The 8215-nt window shown below is 39.5% G+C and overlaps 2 protein-coding genes across 2 annotated transcripts; both read right to left on the bottom strand.

Annotated features, from left to right (window-relative positions):
* Positions 1–3174: 3174 nt before the first annotated feature.
* Positions 3175–3702, bottom strand: LOC122075477 (extensin-like). Its single transcript, XM_042640510.1, has one exon. It carries the CDS (start codon positions 3700–3702, stop codon positions 3175–3177), a length of 528 nt encoding a protein of 175 aa, XP_042496444.1.
* Positions 3703–6609: 2907 nt separating this feature from the next.
* LOC122077398 (E3 ubiquitin-protein ligase BAH1-like) lies at positions 6610–8215 on the bottom strand. Its single transcript, XM_042643343.1, has 4 exons — positions 8117–8215; positions 7465–7602; positions 7230–7288; positions 6610–6979 (listed from the first exon to the last, which is right to left on the bottom strand). Exons 1-4 carry the CDS (start codon positions 8198–8200, stop codon positions 6874–6876), a joined length of 387 nt encoding a protein of 128 aa, XP_042499277.1. The 5' UTR covers positions 8201–8215; the 3' UTR covers positions 6610–6873.

Genomic DNA, 8215 nt, shown 5'->3' with positions numbered 1-8215 from the left:
CTTAGGGCAATAGTGTAGGCTGAGCAGAGGTGTCAAAAGACACATTTGTAGATTAGAGGGAGGTCTTGAAGTTCATATAGGGTAGTGAAGGCAAACAGGGTCAGGAAAGGGTAGTCTGGATTAAAAGATAATCCAAGGAAGGGTAATCCTTCTCGTCGAAGAGCAATTTCGAGGAGTTGGAGGGATGTGGTTTTGCTATAAGAGATAACTTTTCTCAAAGTTAGGTCTTAGAGGATTTCGTAAGGGAGGTCAGGTGGAAGAGAGCAACAAAGGTTATGGCCAGCTGGTGGTGGTGGAAGGTGAGAGGTTGAGGCTGAGGTTGAGGATCCAAGGGTCATAGGAAAAAGTAAGGGTATGACAGCAAAGGTTGAGGTAGGTCGGGAGAGGAAATCTGTCAAAACATTTTCTTTTCCTTTGATGTGTTTGACATCAAATGACCATTGGGAGAACCATTGAGCCCATCGGAGAAGTTATGCATGAGGAAGGATCTTTTACCAAAATTCAATCATCCGGGGAAAACTTGACATGTCGAGTTCAATGAGGAACTTGTGGCCAATAAGATGAAACTGGAATTTTTCTATGTCATGCTTGACTGCTAGGATTTCTTTGAAAGTAGAATGATAATGAGTTTCAGAGAGTTTGAAAGATCCACTCTTGTAACCACAAACAGTTCTTTTTATGGTTGGAGCCTGTTCTTCAAGGAGAACGGCACCCCAGTGGGTGTCACTGGCATTTGTTTGTAAAATTCTTTTTCCAGTAAGGGGGATCCGGAGTGTGGGGAGATTCTCAGAGAGTTTCTTCAGAGCTTGAATTGTTGTAGGTAGAGCAGAAGACCAAGGAGGAGCATTTTTACGCAACAGTTGGGGAAGCAGTGAGGTATGTTTGATCTGTTGAGGAAGAAACTCTGTCATATAATTGACTATCCCAAGAAACTGTTGAAGTTGATTTTTTGTCAGAGGGCCATCTAGAAATAACTGTAATGTAGTTGCAATATGTGGCTGAAGATTATATTGTCCTTTGGAGATGGTTACTCCGAGAAAATCAATGGTAGGGATGGCAATTTGCATCTTCTTAAGAGAGAGCATAAGACCATAATCTTGAATATTCTTGTGAAATTGTTGCAGAAGCTGAAGATGAGCTATTTCATCCGTAGAAAATAGGAGAATATCATCAATGTAGAAAAGAGCATGGTCTTAAATAGAAGCAAAGATTTTCATCATGGCTCTCTGGAAGATTGATGGGGCTGTCTTTAGGTCAAAAGGCATTATTGTCCATTGCATATGATAGCCGGGAACACAAAAAGTTGTTTTTGGTATGTCTTCAGGGACTATCCCAAGTTGCCAAAAACCTGCTTTGAGATCAAACTTGAAGAAGATAGTGGCATGGGCCAACTGGAGGAGTAAGGCCGGGCGAGTTGGAAGTGGGAATTTATCATCAGCCAGAAAGAAATTTAAAGGCCGATAATTAATCACCATTCTTAATTTTCCACGAACTTGTTCTGCCCGTTTGTTGACATAGAATGCTTGACATGCCCATGGAGAGAGAGAGTAGGTTCCAGAAGACCTTGAGACTATAATTTTTGGATCTTTTGTACCGCCAAAGAGAGATGTTCTGGATTCATTCCTGGATAGCTGGCTTTTGTTGGGTTGACGTCCTCATTCTTCTTGAAAGGAAGTGTGATGAAGAAGTCAAGATTTTGCCATAAAGGATGGGAACATTTTGTGAGAAAATCTGTATAAGATTCTGCACAGGATGTTGAAAGGATATGTGCTTTGAAATCTTCAAACAGTGATGGTCCTGCAAAAAAGATGTTAGAAATAGGAGACCAGGGAAGAAGGTGTTGTTTATATATAAGACCGTGGGGAGTCCATCAGAGAGGGAGATGGCTGAGGACATCAAAACCTATGATGAGGTCTTTTCCTGGGAAATGGGTTCCTAAAACTGTATGGGTAAAGGACAGGGTAGGAAGAAGTTGGATCTTAAGGGGATGTTTAGACACTAAATTAAAGTGGAAAATTTCACCATTAGCTGCAAGGAATGGTAAAGGGGGATCCTGAGGCTTCCAAAGGGATTTGGGAAGGACTTTGGGATTCATGATAGTGGTAGTAGCTCCTGTGTCTAGGAAGGCTATGATTTTGATTGGTGTGGCATAAGGTTCAGGAATTAGTTGAACAGAAACATGAGGGAGAGAGACTACTTGGTATGGAAGAGGAGAAGACTATGAGGGGGGATAAATGGGACAACCTGGTAGAGGGGATCAGATTCCTCGGACTCGGAGAAAGAAGACTCTGGGTCTGAGTCTGTTACTGGGAAATCAATAGCAAAAAGAGAGAGATCTGTGGGTGCGTCATCAAGGGAATACAAGGACTTGAGATCTGCATCTTGAAGATCTTCATGGTGAAGGGAAGGTAACATGTGCAAGACCTTTTCTTTCTTGTGAGACATAGGATAATTTTTTGCAAAATGTCCATTTTTCCCACAGACATAACAAGAAGTTGACTTGTGTTTTCCTCTAAATTGTTTCTTCCGAAGAAATCTCCATTTTTTCTTGAACTTTGGAGACCAGAAGGAGAATTTCTTTTTGGGTTTCCATTTCTGAGGCTGAGAGAAAGGAAATTTTCTGTGATAGGAGGACTTCTTGGTAGAACAATCACAAGATTTGTCACCTTTGCACTTGATCTTGAGATAAGATGTATCATAAGCAGAGGAGACCTTATCAAATCTATCCTGCAAATCTTTCCAGACTTTTTTGATGTTGCAGAGTTTGTCAAGAGAAGTAAGAGTATATTTGTAGAGTGAACCAATAGTACATGATACTAATGGAATGTTTCGATTCCTCAGAAACTGCTGTGTATCTGCACCAAGAGGTTCTAGAAGGGAATTCAAGAAAACCTGCTTGAGATTTTCATCATCGATACCGCCAATCTTATGGAAGCGGTCAGTCATTCTGGAAAAATGTTTATCAAGATCTGATCCGTTCAAGGAACAACACTTCATTTGGAGGAATTCATCACGACCCTTTGATAAATCATTTGAAACTGGGCCAAGAAATTCCTGATAGAGAGTGGTGATAAACTGGCTCTCGGAGAGTTGGACAAGTTGAAGTTGTCTATAAGGGCCAAGAGCTAAATACCATTCCCTAAGTTTGCCTTGAAGTCTTACAACAAATTTAGACTAAACTGTGACTGTAGAGGCTCCTTCATGAAGTAGTTCTACATTAATCCATGCATGAAAATCTGCAATTCTTGATGCCCACTTAGGAACGGGCATATCATCCAAGGTGAAAAATTGTTTAGGATCTTGGTTTTGGTATGGGGTGTAAGGTGTAGGTGGTGGAACAGGGCTTGGTCTTGGAGGATCCTCAGGGTTATGTATTTCAGGGTCATCATCCATTTCTGAAACATGAGGAGCAGTAGGACGTGGTCCTTCATTCATGAAAGAGGAAAGAGGATCAGTAATAGTAAGGTTTGTAAAATACTCAGATAAAGCATTCTCTGAGGGGGTAATGATGGTATGAATGGTTTTAGGTGGTTGGGAAGGTGCAGGGGTAAACGGTGGAGGAACAGGCTGGGGAGTAGGAGAAGATATTGGCATCGGTGGGGGAGGTGCTGCATAAGGGACAGGCATAGGATAAGGGGTAAATGGGGGAGGTGCTGGTAAGGCATCTGCAAATTCTTCTTCATAATCATCACTGAGATCCATTAAAGCAGTAGTAGATGTCCATGCTGAAGGATGTCTACTGCAGGAATGGCCTCTGATTGCTTGTGTTCTTTTAGGAAGAGCACGTTGTTGTCTTTAAAGTGCTTTGAGTTCTTCAATAGGAAAAGTCCTTGGAGAAGAGACAACTGGTGGAGCAGGAGAGCTATACATATCAAACTGATCTTGTGGAATGAAGTTGGGAACAGTAATTGAAAGTGGTTGCTGTCTGCTTGTTGAAGAAGAAGGAGGCTGTGGTCGCTGGAGGCTCTGAAGCTGAGCTTCAAGATAACGGAGATGCTTTTTTTTTTTTGGATAATAAGGGCAAAAGTAGCAGTGGTGTCTGGGACACTAGAAGCAATGCTAGCAAGTTCAGCATGCACCTGATCAATTTCTCGTCGCAGAGACTGTAGAAGATGATCATGATGGGTCAAAGTGCCATGAGTTTGTTGAGTTTGGGCCAAAATTCTTTCAAGATATTGGTTCTGAACAGTGGCATTTTCTGCTTGCCGGTTCAAAGCTGCTTCTGCCGGAGAAATTGCTTCAGATTGACCCATAGCACGGATCGAAGGTTTTACTTTCCAAGTATACCATGAACAGTGGCATTTTCTTGAATATTTTTTCTTTTCTTTTCTTCTCTTGACTACCAAACACAGCCTTAGTGTGTGCATGCTACATTTGGGGTTGTTTTTTGTTTTTTTACCAACTAATGCTTGAATTCTAGCCATGTTTTGTTGAATCTCTGCATGCTTTGCTTTTTCCTCTTGTTTGTACATTGTTATTGCTCAATGTGCTATTTTACATGTTTTTGCAATTAAATGCAGCTCATTGGTTTGATTGGGGATTGAGCTCTTGAATTTGTTCCTCATCTTAGGTCAAGCTCACCCCATAATGCCAAGGCTCACACACTCCTTGCTTATGTGCTTGGTTTTGTTATATGCCACCTGAATGGTGCTTGTTGCAATCCCATTATGCCAAGCATTACATATTCCGCCTTTTGGTAATCTCATACTTGAACATGTTTTGGCTTGGGCCAGACCTTCGGCTGCCATGAGATTTGCACGTCCATGACTTGGCATGTTATAAGCCATTGAAGGCTTAAGTAGGTTCATGTCACGCGGCTTTGACAGCCCTAATTTCTGCATCTCCCACCCTTTATCCAAGTTAATGCATAGAGGGACCAAATAATATGATTGGCTCCTTGAACAGATTTGGCACCTCTAATCTTGGGCATTGAAACCTCATGCTCATTATGAATTTCGGTACTCATTCCAGGATAGGTCTCGCATTCACAATGCCTAAGATTAGGTCTTAACCCAATTTTGATGAGGCTTATTGCTATCATTGGGTTGAGATTTTTCATTTTGTCCTTCCCCTACCATATGAGGCCTCTCTCTTTTTATTTATGAAATGTCCATGTGTTGAACCTTGTTGGGACTTTTATCTTGTGTTGGGGATTATTTTTCTTGTCATTCCACCCCCAAGCAAGGCTTCCCACTTCTGTATGAGGTTTAGGTCCAGAGGGTTTAGCTGTACAGGTACACTTAGGGGGTGTTTGGTTCGAATTATCCGTTGGATCAGATTCTAAGGATTTCGGATTCTGGATCTAACTCATATGAATGAGTTTCTTTGGAATAATTACCTTTTGGTAAAAAAACTGTTTGGTTCCCTTGATTCTGTCATTTGAGTCTGAGTGAAAAACTGTTTGGTTACCCTGATTCTGTCACTTGATTCTGAGTGAAAAACTGTTTGGTTACCTTGATTCTAGCAATTGATTCTGAGTGTAAACTGTTTGGTTACCCTTGAGTCTTTGAACCCATGTTCTGTTGGGTTAAAAAAAAAAATCCAAAAAACAAAACCAAAAACCAAATGATTTTTTGCCACAAATCACAAATAGCTTGAGAGTAATTTGTGATTTTTGATTTATTCTAATTTATTATAAATAAAAATAAGTGCTATAAATTATACCGAACACTTGTAAAAACAGAAATAAGTCAAATTAATACAAATAGAAATCAAACTAAAGAGAGCCTAAGACCATTGATAGCTAGAAAATCGAGGATGGAGAAGTCGAACCAATGCCAATGTAGTTAAAGTTGTTTCTGTTATACAGTTCAAACTAACCTTTTCAGAAATTTTCCTGTCCTGTTTTTCTATGGACTGTACCATTGTGATTTGAGAGTTCTTGGCATCGGCTAAGTTCCTAATGCTTTGCAGTTTCAGACTCCCAGCAGTTGGACTCGCATTTACAACATCTTCAAACTAAGAAAATATAGGAATTTGTAGTAGCATAAGCTCTTACTAGTCCATTGAAGGTAAATAATGGTACTATCAGGCAGACTCCTCTACCCCCCCCCCACCCCAACCCCTTTTCTCTTTCCTCAATGCAAATTTAATGATACATAATTATTTATTCATCTCAGTTGCCACCCAGGGATGCAACATAAATGATTTTGTACCCTGTGTTGCCTTGCTATTCAAAGTAAAAGAAAGAGGATGACACTGTATGTAAGGATGAAGGGCTTCCTCATTTATCCTGCATGTGTGTTGTACTGGAGACTAGCTAGATAGAATCATCTATCTGAATACTGACTGCAGGAGCCAATTGAGAATCAAATTGTTGTTTTTCATCCTTCTCTTTGCTTCATAAAACTAAGTGAAGAAGATACATTTTACCTCAAATGTATAATCTTAAGCAAATTCGAATTCCCTAAAGTATATGAGTCTCCTTACCGTTCCAAGATCTGTCATCTACCTAAACCTTGGAAGACTAACAAATGTTCCTCGAATTTGTCTTGGTCCTGTTGGTTGGTGGCTTTAATTTGTTCAGTTTAAGCACTCACTTGCCTGTCATAGTTTAATTTTTTAGTCTCTCAAAAATTAAAAAAAAAAAAAGAACTAGAAACAAAAACAGACCAAATCTCCAAGATTTCTTATTTCTTCATCAAAGTCGGAGCCAAACATGGAGAATTATATATACAAAGACAAAATCCAGAAAAAAATATGAACAAACTACATTAAGGGACAAAAAAAGGGCAGAAGAAGAAAGGAGGCAGAAATTTTCAAATGAATCCTAAGAACTTAACTCTGCTCATGACTCCTCCTGGAGACTGAGAGATGCTAAGAAAGACAGTTGCAATACAGAACTAAGGTTGTATTTGCCATCTCAAATTTCAATCAGACTCCAACGAAAGCTCGACATTGGGATTCCCAGTGCTCCTTTGCCTGCTTCATCCTCTCTCTTCTTTCTGTTCGAAGCCGTTCCTCCCAATATTCATGGCAACTGTTGAAAGATGCAAAACAGAGGAAATGGGTCAGACTACATTTCTTGTTGAAAGCAACAGGGATGAAACTTAACCATTTCATCCCACAATACACATTATTTCTTGTTTTGGTTCAGTAATGCTGCCTAAACATTTAATATTTTGAGTGTTTTTAACAGAGGCATCTTGAGGTGATTAAGTCTTGAGATGACAGAAGCAGATTAGTAACCAGACATGCAGTGTAGAATTCAGTGTTTGATCAATATGTACCTGCGACTTAATAAAATGTTAAGCTCCTCCAAAAATACAAAACCTTCAAAAACTCTAGCCTAAAATCCATTTCAGAAGTTAATTCATTGAACACAAACATACTAGGATTTGAAAGATATCCAAAATGAGGCCCACCAACTGGTGATTCCTGACTTGCACTGACACAAGGATAAGGAAGACAACTTCTATTGCTGTCACACAAGGATTTAATAAAGAAAATAAATAGAACAGATACCTCTCGACATAGAGGGCATTTTGCTTTATGGTCTGTAGACTTTAGGCCATCCACGATGCTTACTGATGCTGCAGAGCATGCACACATGTAGCAGAAGATATGGCCACATGTGAGAGACACTGGATCAAACACTGTGTCCTGTCAATGATAGAAACCACAGAAGAATCAGGAGATTTAATGAAAATGATATACAACATTTATTTAGGTCCTCACAATTATCCAAGTTAAAACACTAAAAAGATTGTCTATAAACTTAATGGGAGGCCAGGCATGGGGACGTCAAGTTTACAGTTCTTATCCAGGGTATACATTATGATACTATATTTGATCAAAAGATAAAATATCTTTCCTTTTAAGATTAGGAGTTCTCATAGTTGTGACAGTGTCCAAAAGAATACGACACATTGATACCACATCCCAGAAGGAAACTGACAGTAAAACATTTAGGAGATATTATGTAATACAACACTAATACTGATCAGAAGATTATGGCCATCATCCTTCAACAATTCTTCAGGTTGATTGTCATGACATGAAAGTTTCCTAAAAAAATAAAAAATTCTCAATCGATGTTTATCATCATTTATTGGGACTGAATTCAGGTGCAATTGATCAACACACTTCACTGACAAAACCCAATAGACAAACTCACCAAGCATACAGAACAAGTAAGATCAATATCGAGCTTCACTGAATCAAAGATCGCACAAGAGAGTGATGGAAACCGAATTTCCATAATCTTAAGAACACG

Source organism: Macadamia integrifolia, chromosome 4 (genome assembly GCF_013358625.1).
Source record: "Macadamia integrifolia cultivar HAES 741 chromosome 4, SCU_Mint_v3, whole genome shotgun sequence".
In the NCBI taxonomy this organism is placed as follows: Eukaryota; Viridiplantae; Streptophyta; class Magnoliopsida; order Proteales; family Proteaceae; genus Macadamia; species Macadamia integrifolia.
The sequence above is the reverse complement of the archived record's forward strand: the minus strand, read 5'-3'. Positions and strand labels throughout refer to the sequence as shown.

Bases quoted from the DNA above. Each gene is read 5' to 3' on its own strand.
- LOC122075477 (XM_042640510.1), bottom strand. From the start codon at position 3,702: ATGGATCTCAGTGATGATTATGAAGAAGAATTTGCAGATGCCTTACCA.
- LOC122077398 (XM_042643343.1), bottom strand. From the start codon at position 8,200: ATGGAAATTCGGTTTCCATCACTCTCTTGTGCGATCTTTGATTCAGTG. The intron at 7,289-7,464 runs GTATCTGTTCTA...AATGGATTTTAG, and splicing joins AATGCCCTCTATGTCGAGAG to GCTAGAGTTTTTGAAGGTTT. The intron at 6,980-7,229 runs GTACATATTGAT...ATCTTTCAACAG, and splicing joins AACATTTTATTAAGTCGCAG to TTGCCATGAATATTGGGAGG.